This window comes from Bacillus rossius, chromosome 3 (genome assembly GCF_032445375.1).
Source record: "Bacillus rossius redtenbacheri isolate Brsri chromosome 3, Brsri_v3, whole genome shotgun sequence".
In the NCBI taxonomy this organism is placed as follows: Eukaryota; Metazoa; Arthropoda; class Insecta; order Phasmatodea; family Bacillidae; genus Bacillus; species Bacillus rossius.
In genome coordinates, this window is record NC_086332.1 from 9992246 (window position 1) to 10010413 (window position 18168).

At 35.2% G+C, this 18168-nt stretch overlaps 1 protein-coding gene across 2 annotated transcripts in view; it reads right to left on the reverse strand.

The window, feature by feature from the left end:
- Positions 1 to 18168, reverse strand: part of LOC134530194 (condensin complex subunit 1) — a 77163-nt gene that overhangs the window by 33944 nt on the left and 25051 nt on the right. For both annotated transcript variants that reach the window (XM_063364851.1, XM_063364850.1), the window contains exons 13-18: positions 14915 to 15168; positions 9869 to 10001; positions 7463 to 7551; positions 5321 to 5449; positions 651 to 771; positions 462 to 558 (exon numbers count right to left, since the gene is read on the reverse strand). In XM_063364851.1, the coding sequence (XP_063220921.1) occupies positions 462 to 558; positions 651 to 771; positions 5321 to 5449; positions 7463 to 7551; positions 9869 to 10001; positions 14915 to 15168 (823 nt within the window). The remainder of the gene's footprint in view (positions 1 to 461; positions 559 to 650; positions 772 to 5320; positions 5450 to 7462; positions 7552 to 9868; positions 10002 to 14914; positions 15169 to 18168) is intronic.

Sequence of the window (18168 nt, forward strand, 5' to 3'; positions counted from 1 at the left end):
CTTGCTGCATTTTCCAAAATTCTAAGAAACTGACAAAAAAATTATGCAATTGCGCCACTATTGTACACCTGAGGGATTTCCTAATATTAAGACAGTGCCAGAATTATGTCCCCTTTATAACCTGTTTTGGAAGTAAAAGACAACACAATAATGGAAAGTAGTGGAACACAGTACAATAAAATCTAAAACAAAAGCACATTAAACTTTGTTCCCTTATCAACAAATTGAACTATTAATAACAATGGTTACAATGTTTTTAGTATAAAAAAATTCTCAAATGCCAATGCATGATACTGATGAAACATGATTATGAAAATAAATTATAACAGTGAATAGATTACCTGCACTAGCAACTAAGCATACGATTTCATATAGTGTGTGGTAGTTATCAAGGTGGTAGAAGTTATGCAAGATTACAAACTACCAGCAAAAAGTTCTTGAGAAACAAACTTATCACTCACCACACTCGCATGAGCACTCATGGCTCAAGTGTTTCTCGTACTCAGACCCAAGATCCCTCAGAAAATGAGTGCATATGGAGTCAGGCTTGTCAGAAAGCTGAAACATTAAGAAAAATGGAGACAGCATTTCAGTAATCCTACTAGCAGAAATAGGTATCGCCAAGATAATAACTGAATGCAAGCTCTAACCGTGTATATAACATCAACTATCTCAAAGGCAGTTGGTAAGAATGCATCTCCATCAACTTTGGAAAAGTCTTCAACCAGAATCTTCACCAAGTCTGAAAATATTTCTTCTTCTGGATCAAGTCTGAAAAGAACAAGAGCACCAACCATCTTCCAAAACTTTATACTAATAAGAACTAGAGATGGGTTGGGTTGGTTTTTAGACTCTAAGATTCTGCCAAATACGAGTAGGGTGTCTAAAAATACCTGGTGTACCAATTTAAGGATTTATTCAAGACACAGGTGAAAATTTTTGTTACAACTTTCTTATATGAGTTATTTTAAAATAAAATAACCAAATATAAACATAACATGATATAAATATACTATTTGCAGAAATTTTTTGGTAATTTAAAACTAGGAATGTTTCGACACACAATATTGGTGGCGGATATCAACAGATACCACGGTATCAGCACAGATATATGAGAAAACTTAAAAAAAAAATTTAAAAAAAAAAAAAAAAAAATTGCATTACTTGAAAGACTGATACAAGCAAACTTTTCTTGAGATATTCAGCTGATATGTAAACGATGCAGTATTTATAATCATACTGTAAAGCACTGCCAAAATCTGCAAATCTCTTGTACGCTAGCCGCAATTGTGGCGACATGTCTGGTAGCTGCAAGGACTTTACACCCCTCTACCACTCTCTGTTGTGTTTACTTGATATCACAGCTTCCGAGAGAAAAAAAAAAAAAATTTCTTTTGTTATTGGTCTAAAAATTTTAGGGAAGTGAATTTACAGTGCTTGATAGTCTGACCTGATCATTTCAATGTTACAGTATTTTAATGTTAGAAAAGTATTCATTACCTAAAAATAACACCATGCTGCGGGTGCAACAGACACTCCAACTTGTCCTCATTTACTAACATTTTTTTCCCCAAAACTGGTCTGGGTTATCCGGACATCCACGTTAAAGAGGTCTGGGTTAGTGAGGTTCTACTGTATTTGGTTTTTCACGTTTCAAACTCTTGAGAACTTCGCACTCCACCATATTGCCCGGTATCCTTTTAGGGCAATGAACTTCTATTAACTTCATTTTAAAAATATAAATTCCTGTTTTACATTTTTAATGAATACAACAGAGGTTAGGCCTCCCCAGCACCCACAGACAATAGCTCACTACACTCATAGATAAATATTACATCTGAAACAATGTACCATGAGTCAGTTTTCATAGTTTTATTTCTTCTGTTATCAACAAAAGTACTATAAAACTGTGGTTCAGTTATTTTGTACATGGTAGTAAACCAAGTACAAATTTTGATCATAAAGACGACATGAAAGATTGAATACTTCATTTTTGCTGTTCCGTTCGGTTACCAAAATACCAAATGGTTAAACATAAAAAGAATAGTGAAAATATGGAAATTAATTTCATTGTAACATCAAAAAGCAGTGACAGACAAAACTCCATGATTGTGATAATCAGAATAAATACAGATGGTTATATGTAATTGAATTAAATGTTTGTAATATTTATTTTAATGTTTTACAAATGATAGCAAGCATTCATAATAAATATGGTAGGTGTTGGCATTGCTGTTAACATCCTGATTCTTTTTGAAATGGCATTGAATTTATTTACTACCACCAAGCTACCATGGGCATGTAGAATTTACTGAGACTTAATTTTTATTTCTCGGAATAAACTTTTTGAACATGCATTCGGTACATGTTGATATGAATATACACATATTGACAGATAAGAAACTGCAACATTAAAAGTTGGTGAAAAACGAATCACTTGAAACCAAGAGAAACTAAACAGACGTACATATAAATATTTACAATTTTTATTTTTGTCATTCAACTTCCAAATGTGACTAGTTTATTAATTGGTATTCACAACTATTAGTGTTTATGAATATTCGCACACCCCTATGAGTACAAATAAATGTGAATTTTAAACTATTAGCTGAATTCAATGCACAATCACTAAAAAAAGTATAAAAAGGAGTTTGAATATTTATAGCAAATCTATATATGTATATAAAATAGGATGTTGGTATGTACGACGTTGATAAACACCAACACCATTTGACAGATTGCCATGAAAGTTGGCACATCGAAGTGTATTTTATTGGAGAAGGTTTTTATGCTATCCAATTTTTTGTAACTCGCTGCTAGATGGCGCTCCAGAGCATCAACTTCAACACCGTTCAACCAATTGCCATGGGTAAACAGAAAATCATGGGTCATTGACATACAAACAGCAATTGTGTGTCATTTATAGGGCTATCCATTTTGCTTTAACTGGCAGACAATACATCACCTTGTGATCAGCCCGGGCAACGCCGGGTACCGCAACTAGCACACTTGTATTTCTTCTGAAAAAAGTTTTTCAGATATTTTACACAAAACTAAATTATTTTTGGTGTATGGCTTGGTCTTGTCAACAAAGAGTATGTTATTAAACATACAAAAAACAAACTATAACATTACTGAAACTAAGCCTTTGGTTAAGATTCAAAATGGAGACATTCCTGAGTTTTCCCGAAGTAATTTAGAGAAACAAGAATGATCAGAAAGGGGATTGAAACCTATATCCCCCGTGATGAAGAGTCCCGTGTCTTACCTTGTCTGCAAAGCATTAAATATGTTACTGTTAATAAACCCTTTAGGTAGTGGAATACTTGCACCATAGAAGTTTGTGACAAACCTATCAAATTAATAATAATAATAATAATAATAAAAAAATAATTCAGTAACATTTAGGATAATAGTACTTCTTTGTCGCTACTATCATTACCATTCAGGATAAGATTATAAACATAGCAGGTTCTCATTAGAAGGTGGAAAATAAAAATTTAGAAAATCATTTAAGTTGAAAAATATATAGAAATTAGTGATGGCCCGATATTCGATATTGGAGATCGGTAATATCGGCACATTTTTCAATATCGGACATCGGTAAATACTTGCGATATTTTGATAACCGATGTTTGCTCTCGCCAATAATACTTCTCACATAACCTTAACCGTAATTCCAAGCTTATTTTCCACGGGCAATTTATCTTTCTTCACGTCACCATATTACCTAGTAATTCCAAGCATATTTTCCACTGAAACAATTTCAAGATTTCAAGCCTATTTCTTCTTTCTGATACTGCAATGCATCCAGACGGTACAATTCTTCCATGTGTACACAAATCCCAGTCATTAGTGCATATTTATTCATTTCAGATATTCGCAAAATATTTTCGCTTGATGAATTTTTGAAGTTCACTATGTGTACATAAATTGAAAACATAAACAAAAATAATTACGATATTTAATTTAATAAGTGGTGTAGCCATAAGTAAACATGAAGAAGAATAAAGTTGCTGCTTGATATAACAGACATTTTCTTTCCGTGTCGTTTCATGGTCGCCAACTGCTGTTCTATACAAAAACGTTACGTCAGTTTTTACAAAAGCTAAAATATGAAACGTGTTTAAGTAGGGCAAGTTGCAGCAAAGGTATTATGTTGGCTATATTGAGTGCATTGCCAACAACATAAATAAAGATGTGTGGTTTAATAAACTCTGAAGTACGTTTCAAAGTTGTATTGAAATTACTTTTCACGTATTTTTAACGTGTTTTTGCACCAATAAATGGAGTGATACACTTGAACAATGGTCACAAAATTTGCTACCTGAAGACCTTCCTTTCTAGAGTGTCGTTTACCGTGATGAAATTTTACAAAGGGTACAAAAGTTTGATGTTTTTCGGCGGTAGCCTACAACTCACGTAGTTTAGGTTCCCTACCACGTTCGTGCAACTTCGGATTTCTCTCAAAAATTGAAATTAAAAAAATCGAAGTGTTAGGTTAGGTTAGGTCAGTCACAACATGCTTGAACTTCTGATTTAGCGGCTAAACTTCGGAAATCTTCGGAAATTCTTGCAGGGAACCGAAACTAAATGAGTTGTGGGCTTCGCGTTTTTCGGACGGTATTTTTCGTAGATTACAGTTGAGACACTGGACTCAGTACATGCAGTGGCTTGTAATTCATACATTCTAAGCAAATACACTAGAGACTAATACCGGACAGCTACAAGATTTGTCAACATTTCTCCACAAAAATCTGAAATTTGTTTCCTTGTAGTTACAATATGTTTTTTGCATACTGTAGGTAATACCTACACCAGAATATTGCTTTATCTGGCCTTGAAAAACAATTTAATTTTTTAAGACCTTGAATTTAGAGAGCTCATTTGTAGGCAATTATGATAAATTCATTATTAGCTTTCATTTAATGTGAATTTACTATATTTTACAATTAATAAAAAAATATACATTCACATATAAGTAAGTATGTTTTATTAATATTTAAAATTTTTCATTATTGTCTCTAACAATACTCCAGGACCACAATTTTATAGAATCAGTGTTAGAAATGAGATAGGCCTATTAACAGAATATCGGAATATCGGATATCAGATATTGGATCGGTAAATTTGGAAATATCGGAATCGGTATCGGTATCGGGTTTTTGGATATCGGGCCATCACTGATAGAAATACTAATGCTTATTTCGTCAGATTTAAGCTTGATACATGTAAATAACGTGTAAACTTCTGGAAGAGGAGACTCCCAAATAACGGCCATAACGGCCACGAAGCACGGAGCCCAGGGAATCGGGGCTACCTGAGCTTGGTGGAGGCCAGCTTGCGCAGCACCTCGCAGGTGAGCTTCACCATGGGCAGGTCCGTCGCGTCCTTCAGCCCCACGCTCCTCAGCACGTGCATGTTGCTGGACACCGTCTGGAACTCCTCGCTGCCACCACGCACACTTCACGTTACCAGCAGCAGTACTAGCCACGGGAATAACTAGGGGCGGGCCAATACCATCCTCAAATAAATCCTTAGTACTCAAAGCATTCAATATTCTAGGAATAAGATTTGAAAAAAATATTAGGGAAAATAAAGTAATAAAAAAATCCAACATGATAACCTTTTCTTCATGCCTATCCTGTTATTCCCTAAGATATTTTACTTTTTAACATGTAATCATTTAAAGTGTTGAATGTTTCAACACCATAGATAATATTTAAAATTTCTTATAGATATAATTTTCTTTTTGACTTGAGGCCTAGATTTGGAATTTCAGATACTCTTTGGATTCAAATTTGAGATTTGGATTCGGCCTATAGCTACAAAATAACATCTTTAACTTGAGCAGAGCGAAGAAGAAGCTTAGTGCATTCCTTTTTCCTTCTCCGATACACCGCATGCTTTCTGGATTGAAAACATTTGAAAAACGTTATCTTTCATAGGTGTTGTGGGCTGTTTTATACACACTATTCAGCCTTAATTAACATGGTGACAGGTATAATTATAATTAGTGTCTATAATCCCAGTACCCCGGAATGCTTTAACAGAAAAACCTTTCTTGGTAAAAATACTGTAGACAAAGCAGTTGTAGGACCAGCAACCCAAACACACTTCTTTCTAACTTCCCTTCAAGTCCCATGTGACATGTTCTGACACATTGTATATCTCTAAAAATTGTCAGTTTGCAGACTCCCTCCCCTCCCCTTCCTTCATTCCCTTGGCCTGCGTGCCAAGATGGAGAGACAATGGGCAGGATGTCAGAAAGTAAACAAAACAGTTCTTTGCGCTGAGATGCCGGCCTTTATTTCATCACCTTTCCACTTGGAGACAGGGATGATCATTTCAACTCAAAAGTAAGACACACAGAAAAATAACACAGGCTCAATATAATTTTAAAATATATATCGTGAAAATAAACAATCATGATTTATATTTGTCTACTACTCATGAACTATAGGTTTTTCAATCACTTTCGCAGCCCTACATATTTTTTTTTTTTTTAAACTCAAACAACAAATCATGTGTGTACTCCCACTTTTAACAGAACTCTGTTAACTTGAAAGTTACATCCCTTGTCCATTATAATACCTACACAACTTAAAAAAGATATGGAATAGGTTTGTTTGAATGTGAAACTACTGTGTACATATTTTATATTTACACCTGGTTTTACACTACATTTTATTAGTAAATGACATAATTAAAAATGCAGTTGTTTCTCAAGCCAAGACATAAATGTTTGTGTTCATATGTTTATATATGTTTATATATGTATTTTATATGTCTTGCACTGACCCTTTGTTTACATTTAATTAAATTCATTTTATATCTAAAAGACATACACATTGTGTATATTCTGCCCTGTTTATGCCACATGATAGGAGTTGGGTGTGCTGCTTTATTTAGTACTTACCATTTGCCTGTGTGATTGAACAGTAACTATGTTAGTTTTTTTGGTTGAATTTTATGATGGTTGTCAAGATTTTAAGAGATTTTTGGAGATAGTTTCTGTTACTTCAAACTGTTGCTACAAAAATAAATTCCAATGTTTTTATGCGTAGGCTATAGAATATAAATTTGAAGGAATAAAGGCCAAAATTAACATTTGGTACCATCTTTTATAAATGCAAACTTTTTTACACTGAAATTTTGCTTCACTTTTAGGTTTTTACACCAATGTTTTGCAACACTTTTGTGTTTTTACACAGATTTTTCATACTGCTATTGCCTCATCTTAAAAATGATTTTGGTCAGTTTTAATTACCATTTTTGGGGTACATACCTGTAAATGATTCAATCAAAAAAAATTAGGCAACTCTAAATTTTAGGATGGAAAATTAAATCAGATGCCTAAATAAACCACTAAATTTTTGAGGATTTAAAAATAAATAATAAGAGGTTATAGTGTTGTGTGTAGACTTTCTCACACGCAGTAATATCACAAAGAGATACTAACCTTGCAACCATTCCAAGAAGTATGAGACTTGCTTTGCTTTCTTGTTCAGAGGTGCCAGGCAGTTTCATGGAGAATTTCTCCCACATCACCTGTACAGCAAACATATTATATATTCATGCAAACACAGGGACAATAGAAAGTGAAAGGGACTTTGCCGGATTATCGAACATCAATATAGTTTTAACAAGAATACCAAAGATAAATTAATATGCAGTGCAAAGATACTTAAAACCAGCTGTAATAATATGTTCTATATCAGGGTTTCCCAACCGGTGGTACATTTACCACTAGTGGTACGTGGCAATGTTGCAGGTGGTATGTGATAAAATGCTGTCAAGTTAAGTTCCATTGACCCTGATATTGAAAGTTTGATAATGGACAAACAGCAACAAGTTTCCCACTAAAAATAGCTTTTTTTTTTTATGAATCATGAATTTTGGACTCAATTTGAAATAATTATCTACAACTTTTCTTTTTTAAATGCTCAGTTTGATTAATGTCTATAATTGTTTGTTTTCCGAGTTATGTGTTATAAAAAAACAGCCATTTTGAAATAGACATTGACATTTTATTTTTTTTTTTCCTAAATTTAAAAACTAACAATAGCTTATATATAAATTAAATATCTAAAAATAAAAGATTACGTGGGCCTAGAGCCTAGTGGTACACAAATGTTTCTAAAAAATTTCAAGAGGCACGCAGTTGATAAAACGTTGGGAATCCTTGATTTATATACTACTAGACTCTGTGAAATAGCTAAAAATCCATGAACATTTGTGAATGGTACAAAAATTTGCAAATACAATCATTTACGAAGAAATTTGTGAGTTCAAAATTTCCTGAAATATATAACTTAATTAAAACTCATTTCCCACAGTTAAATAGTGTAAAGTAATTTTTTTTATAACTCACGAGACACTATTTTTTTGGGTCTCTATGGTAGTAGTCATTTAATGTATTATCCTTTTAATTTTGTTATGTTAACATAGGTTAACAAACAAAATTAAAAGGATGTAATTGTACTCACAACTGTATCTCAAAATGGGGTGCAAATATCCTTATCCACATGAACATACTAATTAATATGTGCATTATCAAAAAGTAACACATACAAACTATACAAAAATTATTTACCGTCAACCCAGATGAAAATGGTGCACGACACACATGAAGTGAAAACAAATGAACACCAAGTGACTAATTAACTCAAGACAAAGTTCTATAGATACCATAAATGGCCTGATACATATTGTGCAAGTTAAATGTTACTGTACAATAACTTTGCTTGGAGTACTATATTTACCATAAATAGCCTGATACATTTTGGGCAAGTTAGACGTTACGGCACTGCTTGACGTACTGAGCATCCACATAAACCGAAACCTAAATTCAGCTTGCATAACAACTGGTCACTATGCTCAGAATGCGTTCGGGCATGTAATGGGTTAAGATTTATGATAGAAAACCAAATATTTTTATGTTGGTTTAGTGCTTTTTAATCTGGAAAATCTAATAACCCCAAAATGTTTTGTACAAGGGATGTTAAGGTTAATACCTTAATACCATTGGAAACTTTTAGTACTATATTAGTCAGATGTTTTAGGCGGGAAAAGGTCTTATGCTGAGTCATCTTTAAGACAGGTTTTCCTGTATTAACTATCATTTTTGTGTTATATGTTGTATACACATGATTTGCAGTGTTATTTCGGTTTTATCACAATTCACCATAAACATTTTGTCCCTAGCCATACCTCATTTTACGAGAAATAGATTAAGATCTGGTACTGACAAAGTAAAATAGTTTTGTTTGCATCATGGAATGCCTCTGATAAGGAAAATAATTTTTGGATATTTTACTTCATAATCTGGTTCTAGCTGCTACATAAAAATATTTTTTGCTTAATACATACTTCATAAATGGTTTTTAAAATACTTTGTGTACGTATTCACGCAAATAACCGATCCTTGTATCCTCCATTAGTGTCAGATATGAGATTGTTAGCAGTTGGTCACGGCTCCCTTCCAACTTCAAAGAGCTCTCTCAACCATATTGACGCAGTAAAGTAGTTCACAAATATTATTCCCTACTAAAACAGGGCGTTTGGAGAATGATGCAGCTGTGCATCTGTCCAACAAATTAAACTCAAGAATGTCAGCCTACGCTGTCTTTTAACTGTTTTTTGCGTGAATGGAAAATGAAAAAGAGCAGAGAATACGTAGGCACTAAAACATGCACGAGAAAGGGAGGGAGATATGAGTGGATGTATCAGGATACTGGTACTGGCAATCATACTTAATGGTTTTGGGGTGATTAGAACATAAAAAGAAAAAAACAAAAAAACAAAAAATCATACTCCAAAAATAAGCACGTTTACTGTAACTTTTGAAAATTGTAGAACCTCTGACCTGTATGCAGGACTTGTCTATGGTGCCAGCTCTAACCCAGAGACGGATCAGCTCCTCCAAGGAGTCCCGCTGCCCGAGCGTCAGCGTGACCACCAGTCCACACAGGTTCTTTACGATCGTGACCGCTCTGGCTCTGCAGCCAACACAACAAACAACTAGAGTCAAATAATTAAGGTTGAGCCAAATCAAATCTTAAAACCAAACAAATATTTAGTATTCACTAGAATTAATAATCAAGGACAAAGATCAGAATAAAAATATTTCAGGAAGTGAGATTCAGAAATCCAAACAATAGCACCCGTGTTGCTGACAAGGACAACAATTTTCGTCTCTACAGAAGCTATCAAAAAAGTTGTTAGTTTGCCACCAGCTACTACAGTGCACTTTAAATGTTTTTTTTTTTTTGTGACAAAAAATTAATTATTTATTCCTAAACATGTAATACAGTTAAAACTCACTAAACAAACCTGAGGTGACAGAAATTTACCCACTTTATAAAAAAACAAGATTAGTAATAACCAGACTTCCCCACATTGCACATAGTACATAATGTCAAAACAAAAGAAATATATGTGCATTCTTATAGAACTATGTACTATAAACTGCATAAGATAATTCTCTTAAGTAAAAACATGGTTGGCCTACATTAGAGTTAACATAAAATTATTTACAATTTTGAATGGTATATTGCTACAGGTTATTACATATATATTTAATAGATCACTGACAAAATTTAGCTAAAAAATAAAATTAACTATCTGGTTGCTTCTCATATTTTTTTTTTTAACACACTTAGGAGAAAGCCACACAACTGGTCAAAGGCTTGGATTGTTTCAGTGTTATTATTGCAGGAAAATGTAAATTAAAGGAAAATTCTTAAACTCCTCTAATACGTAAGTACCTCATTTCCCGTATGTATTCTTTCTTCAATACGTATATTATTTTACTTCACATTAACGAAAAATTTAATGTATAATAGTGTACTAAAATACCATCAATACTCAAGCCATGCCCAAAAAAAAAAGACATAAAAAACCACAAATAGTTGAAATTTATGTTTGATTAAATTAATTTATCTTATTTGTAATATTTGGTTAAATAAAAATTTACAAAAAAATTGAGGTGTTTAAAAAGTTTTCAAATGAGAATTCACACATCAAACAAATACTCTACTTTCATGCTTAATCACAATTTTAATTAACCCTCTATATATTACGAAACAAAAATATTGTGTATCAACTTGAAATAAAATGAAATAAAAAATTGTGACCCAAATGTGACACAACATAACATACCGATAACTATCTCCGTAGTACACACTAACCAAGAAAGAGTTTGGGCCTTTAAATTAGTTCACTCAGCAAGAGACAGAGTGAGCGCGCTGAATGCAATCGGCCAGCTATCAATATCAACACTCAACAACTTGTACGCACTCTATACAGGCAGCCACCTAACCAAACATGATGCCAACCAGCGCTCCACTGTGGCGACAGAACAGATAATTTAAATATGTCAGAAAGAGAATTTTCACCCCGGACAGCTTCGTATTCTTTTTATTAAATAAGTAAACAGTAATTTCCTAATGAATAATAGATTTAAACTAAAAAAAGAAAAGTTGCATACGAGCAACAAAGTTTATGAGCAACTTGAACATGAGGAATAATAATGTACATCGTACATCTTATGGAGAAAATGGTAGGATTGAAACATTTAATCAAATTTGATAGGAAATTGTATTGTGCGAGAAAGTCTTAATTGAGTTTTACGTAAATAAAAACCAGGGTTTTCCATAGTAGATGAGACGTGAACAGCAGTAAGAAAGTAATTTTCACTGTGTAATTTGAGGGAAAGTATTACACTGCATTTAATCACACGTAAATGGGACCTAAAGAAAATGTCATTAATTGTGGGAAATGTAAATACCAAGAACGCAAATACGGGATTTCACTTTAACGCTTCGTATTATCAGATCCTAAATATTCACGAAACTAGTTTTGGGCCACAATGAAACTTCGACTTACATATTATCTATCCAGTATTTCGTGATATACTGTATTCACTCGCGTAATGTCCGCCCTCGCATAATGTCCGCACCCTTTATTTATATATATCCTTAAAAGAAAAAATTAAAAAATCGCATAATGTCCGCACCAGTCGTCTACGGCGGGCAACACAACTTTGGCCACCCCTAAAGGATGCAGTACTAATGGAAAGTTGACGGCTCTGTAAACAAAGCCGTGACCTTGAGCTGTTCTTTCTCTCCTGTTCTGAAAGGGTGGGGAAATTCGTTGAACTGAACAAAGCACAGTAACGGTAAACACAGCTGACCAACACGCACACAAGTTCAAGGCATGAGTTTCGCGTCGAGTTTTGTAGTGTAGAGTACAGAATGGGTAAATATAAATCCTTCACTGCGTGGTTTAAATTAAGAGTTGTTCGTTATGCTGAAGAGCATGGGAACAGGGCTGCTGAAAGGGAGTTTGAAGTGCACGAAAAAAGTGTTCGTCAGTGGCGGCAAAATAAAAGAAAGTAAAAGAAACGTCAACTTTAATTATTGTGTACCCTGTTTTACGTGTCAGGACAGAACAGAACCCCTCTTTGTTTACATTTGGTTGGAATCCCTCCCTTGGCCATTCTCACGCTCTAGAAGTTTCCTCCCCCTTCCTCCTTCTCTACGTCACGAAGGCCATCAGATTGCCTGGAGGAGGAGGGGGGGGGGGAGTACAGTGCGCAGCAGATGTGGAACTGGTGAGTCACTGCGCTGTTGCCAGCTCGCTGGTTCCCTACGCGCCGCACGTAAGGATATGGTACGGCTACAATATTGCAGCCGTGCCGTTAATAGCCGTTTTAATCCATCACATATTAATCACATTAATAAGGCACACGTAACCACACTTATTTCAGTGTAGCACGTAATTTTTTTTTAATGTTCCTGCGGGTGCATGACAGTTACCGGTGGCAATTACAGCAAAGTAAACATGGTCTAAGCCGGGTTGTTTGCAAGCGATCCCGCAGCAATATTCTTTTAAAATAGCTAGTGAAATCCAAATTGATTTTAGATACGTTTTGTGCCTTTTTAGTACCGTATTTACTCGCGTAAAGGCCCCGCGTTAAAGAAAGCTGGTCTCGCGCGCTGCCGCTGTGTTGATGTGGAGTGTTGTCGGAGAAGAAGAGGGGAAGTGAAGGAGGAAGGGAAGTGGGTCAAGGATTCTAACACTCCTTTGTCTGGTTGGCTGGCTAGCTGGCAGGAGGGAGGTTAAGCCACGCCTCTGCCTCTCACCCCTCCTGCCATAGCGCTGCCTCTGCCTCTCTCCCCCCTGTAATAGCACTGCCTCTCCCTCCTGCGGAGTCGTTGCCTCTCTCTTCCTCTTGCCGCGTCACTGCCTCCCCCGCCCTACGCCATTAGAACAAAGACGCACGACTTGAATAGAACACAAAATTTTGTATTTTTCCTAGCATAATGTCCGCACCCCATTTTTTTGGCCAAAAATGTGGTCAAAACACTGCGGACATTACGCGAGCGATTACGGTACAAACAAATTAACACTGAACATTCTATTCATACTGCCGGAGATTTTAACAGGTTTTAATTACGAAGATTTTGGATTAACCTATATTGTATTAACAAGGTTACACTGTATGCTTTAATATTAAAAAAATTTAATGGCTTTAAATTTTTCTTCAAAAATTAAGTTTGTGTGTTTTTAATCTAATTTTATTTATGACTCTTCGGATCTATGTTTGTTTTCATGGCACTCTTTTGATATTTCAATTGGACATCCCAATTTAAGAAACAGTGGATTTTATGAAGCACTGCAAAAGTTAAAGCATACTATAAGCTAAATTAGCTAAATGATGCTCCAAGTTTACAAAAATAAACACCATCCTACAATGCACACAAGGTATAACATGTTAATGCTACAATTTACTAAAATAAGTTACTCCCAAGATTTTAAACCAATGGTATGGTACATAATAAAAATAAATAAGTCTTTTTACTTTAGCAAAAACCTTATTGGCAATAGCTGTTTCCATAATTAATCAGACCTACAACATACAGGAAAGCACCAGTACAACGAACTTCAGTTAAACGAACACTTCACTTAAACGAACTCAATGATTGGTCCCGCCAAAAACGTATATAATAACCTTGAATTTTATTTCATCTTAATGAATTTTACGACGGTCTGTTTCTTCTTGAAACAAAAACATTCACTTAAACAAACAACCATGAGAAAAATTTTGAAAAAAAAAAAAAAAAAAAAAAAAAATTACTATCCAAAAATTTGTACTTTATTTTTAATTTTCTTATTCAAACGCAACAGCGTGTATGTAAACAAAAACATAACCTACTCTACGTGTCTCCTGACCATAGACAAAGCATCAGCAGAGAGTATGTGAACAGGTTCTTCAAGCGGCCATAGACTGATAACCGAGATACTGAACCTTAGTACACTTAAGGTGTTTCGTGTGTTTATCGGTATACATATTCATAACAATGCTTATGTTTCAGCATAAAGAACTTCAGTAAAACAAACTCAACTATTTTTTGGTCCCTTCATGTTCTTTATAGTGAAGCTTTCCTGTATATAACTTTCCTCTTTCCATGATAAGTAGTGACACTCAATTTATTACAATAAATTGGATTTAATAACTTTGGGAACAAACAATGAAGGAAAGGCGGAAGAAACACTATGGCTAAATTGCTTAGCTAAGATTTTTTACAAATATTTTTTCCCAAAATTTTTTTACCAAAAATTTATTACACTGTTTGCACCTGAAAATGTGTATGTAGAGGCAATGAAATTAATGTTTTTAGTATCAAGTTATCAAATACACATATATACCAGCACAAAATCTGCAACTTCTGTAATTTTTGTGGTTGAAATTGCTGCGAATGTGATGATAATATTACAAACACAGAGAAAATTAAAATTTATTGTTTTAAAAAAGCTTTACAGATCCAATCAAAAATTTTAATAAATAAAAGGTGCGATGAGAGTAACATTGTGGTGTGTTCGGGCACAAACAAAGCCACCAGCTCACCTGGGACTAGTCTCCTCCGTGGCAAAGTATATCCGGACGTACGCCTCCTGCAGAGCTTCTCGGATGCTCTGCTCCTGGGACCACACCAGGGGCAGCATCTTGCACACCCCGGTCGCTGCATCCGACAGGCCAAACAGGTACGCGGACGTGAAGAACTCTATGGCTTCCAGCACGTCTGTCGTCTGCGACGACTGCAGGAACTTGGCTATGATTGGCAACGCCGTGGCCAGGATTCGGGAAAACATGATGGATTTCTGAAATGAACACGAAATCCACACAGTCTTCAATCCCAGTTTTTGGTATTTTAAATTTAAATGTTTAACAACAGACATGTAAATTTTCTGTCTGTACAAGTAACACATACCGAAAACAAAATATGTATATGTATGTATATGAATGTATATGTAAATATATGTATGTATTTTCAATTTAAATGTTTACCAACAGACATGTAAATTTTCTGTTTGTGCAAGTAACGCATACCGAAAAACAAAATACATTTAAGATCCTTAATACCATTTCAAGGTTTACTCTCCTTTAACGTCACCTTCCTGTATCCATATTCATCCCAGGTAAGAAATAAAGGTAGGATTTAAAGTTGCATAAATTACGTATCAACTTTAGAATTTGTAGACACTCAAACTTTCAGAGTTGTAATGGGTTCAGAACCATTGTAATCAAACAACAAACCCGCACTGCATGCAATCATGACTATCAAAAACCATCCTGAAAACAGGACTGGACCTTGTGTTCAAGTATGGGATCATTCCTGGATTTAATCTGTCTTCAGTTTGTACGTACACGCATCTAGTCATTTATAGGTATTTCTTTAGAAAATCCTTTCTATTACTTAGGGGTTAGCGGCACTGAAACAGGACTACAGAAGCTCTGTTCTGGTTACGCCTGTGCAAATATTCGAATTTTCAGATATCAAAATGAATAGTTTTTATTTGTATTTCATTCAATTTCAAATACTACCGTATTTACTCGCGTAAAGGCCCCCCCCCCCCCTTTTTTCCAAATTTTCGACTCCAAAAAGGGGGAGGGGGCCTATACGCGAATTTGGAGGAGAAAATAGATTTTTCTTTTTTTCAGGTATGAAAAACTAACATTTAATAAAAGAAAAATGAAATACCGCCACAACTTATTTAAACGCCAATTAAATTTTGATTGAATGAAACAGCTGGCGGAACGACTGGCCAGTCGTGCGTCTTTGTTCTAATGAGGGAGGGTGGGGGAGGCAGTGACACGGCAGGAGGGAGAGCGAGGCAGAGGCAGCGCTGTAAGGGGGGGAGAGAGGCAGAGGTGTGGCCTAACCTCCCTCCTGCCTCCTGCCAGCTAGCCAACCAACCAGAAAAAGGAGTGTAGGTACTTGCTCCACCCACTTCCCTTCCTCCTTCACTTCCCCTCCTCTTCCCCTCTTCTTTCCCAACAACACGGCACATCAACAAAAGCGCGCGAGTCCAGCTTTCTTTATCTTTATGTCGTCTGAGATACGACTAACTGCGTATGTCTGTCATGCCTCACGACAGTCCTACTGAGAGCGGACAAACTATAATATGTACCAGTCTCTGTATCACTGCCGCTTACAAAATCACCTCCTGCCGCTCACAATACATGGCTTGTTGTTTGATGCATGCCAAGCTGCCCTGCCCTCAGATAAACCCAGAAAAACACGTTTTGAAATTTTTTCTCAAAAATGTTTACAAAAAAAGGAGGGGGGGCGTATACGCGGGCGGGGCCTTTACGTGAGCAAATACAGTAACACTTTGAAATAATGAATATTCAGTCGTTTAAGAAAACGGCTGTGAGGGATCTCGAAAGTCAGGAATCATTTCGGGAACACAGAAGATTTTCTTGTTGGACGAGGACAAAATTTCCAAAGGATTTGTAATGTTTTAGGATTATTTATGAGGATTTTTTTGCTACATTTGGCCACGTAAATATTGAGAAGACTAATATAGTAAAGCCGGATTCTAACACAGTAATTTGGAAACATTACCAACACCCACATTATCAGCCAAAGCATTTTATGGAGAAGAGAGTCCGGCAGGTTGTTAAAAATAGATTATAACTGACAGCATACTGATAAGGATACGGGTCTGTAAAAATCAAAACATTTGGTCACATACTCATAGCAAAGACTCCTCAAGCCTAAAAACCTACGACCGTATTTTTCTGGTGGATAATACACAGTGAACGATGACCGGATACAGACCCACATACACACACATTCCTAGCGCAGTGACAGCTCAGGCTTCTCCAGCGTGGCCCAAAAAAAAAAAAGTCATACTAAGAGGAAAAAAAAACTTTGCCTCTTTTACCCCAAGTACACACACACTGGGCAGAAAAAGAGGTACATTCTAAGCAGCTACTGTGTTCCTACACTTAAGTTATAACCTTATAACAAGCCAAAAAATATAATCCATAAATGGTAATATATGTTAATATAAATAATGATTTATTTTCATAGTAAAAACTTCAAACAAGTTTTAAATTGGAGAAATATCTACACAGAAAAATTATAAATTTTGATTTTTTATTTAACTACAACCATAGGATGTAAATACTTTACTCATAAGACATTTTCTCTTTGCAAAATGATAATTCTTGGTAGTGTAATGTATTGTGCTATGAGTGCTGCCGTTAGGAATATATTAGCATGAAAAAAAAGATAGACAAAAGATTTTTGTTTGGAGCAGAGGGTTTTACTTTAGCATTTGACACAAGTGGAAGCAATTTTTGTCTTGAATGAGCTTCACTACTACAATATATTCAATTGAACTACTAAGAAACTGTAAATGAAATGACAGAAATAATAATTTAGCATTATGTGTTGCTGGAAGATATATTTATTTTATGTATGTGCAAGAATACATGTGAGGAAAATTAACTTCGAGTCACAATAAGTGAACTATTTTAACTGTCGATCAGAACCATTAGTGTTCACAATTAACTGCTTTAAAAGTGGAAACCAGTTACGTGAACTATATTTTCACAAACATATGACTTAACTGGTTTTATGTAATATTTGAATTATTAATATTATCAATACGGACCACGTCAAAACCCAGCTGTTACAAGTTTGCTATAATATTTAAGAACTGACTTTGACTAGTGGACAATTGGAGGACGGTGTTACTTCAGCAAATTGTCGACAGCCTCAGAACAGAGTTCCGGAGCCGGAGTGGTCTACCGCTGCTGTAGAAGGATTCCGACACTCCGAGTCATCGCATCCTGTTTTGAAACTTCGG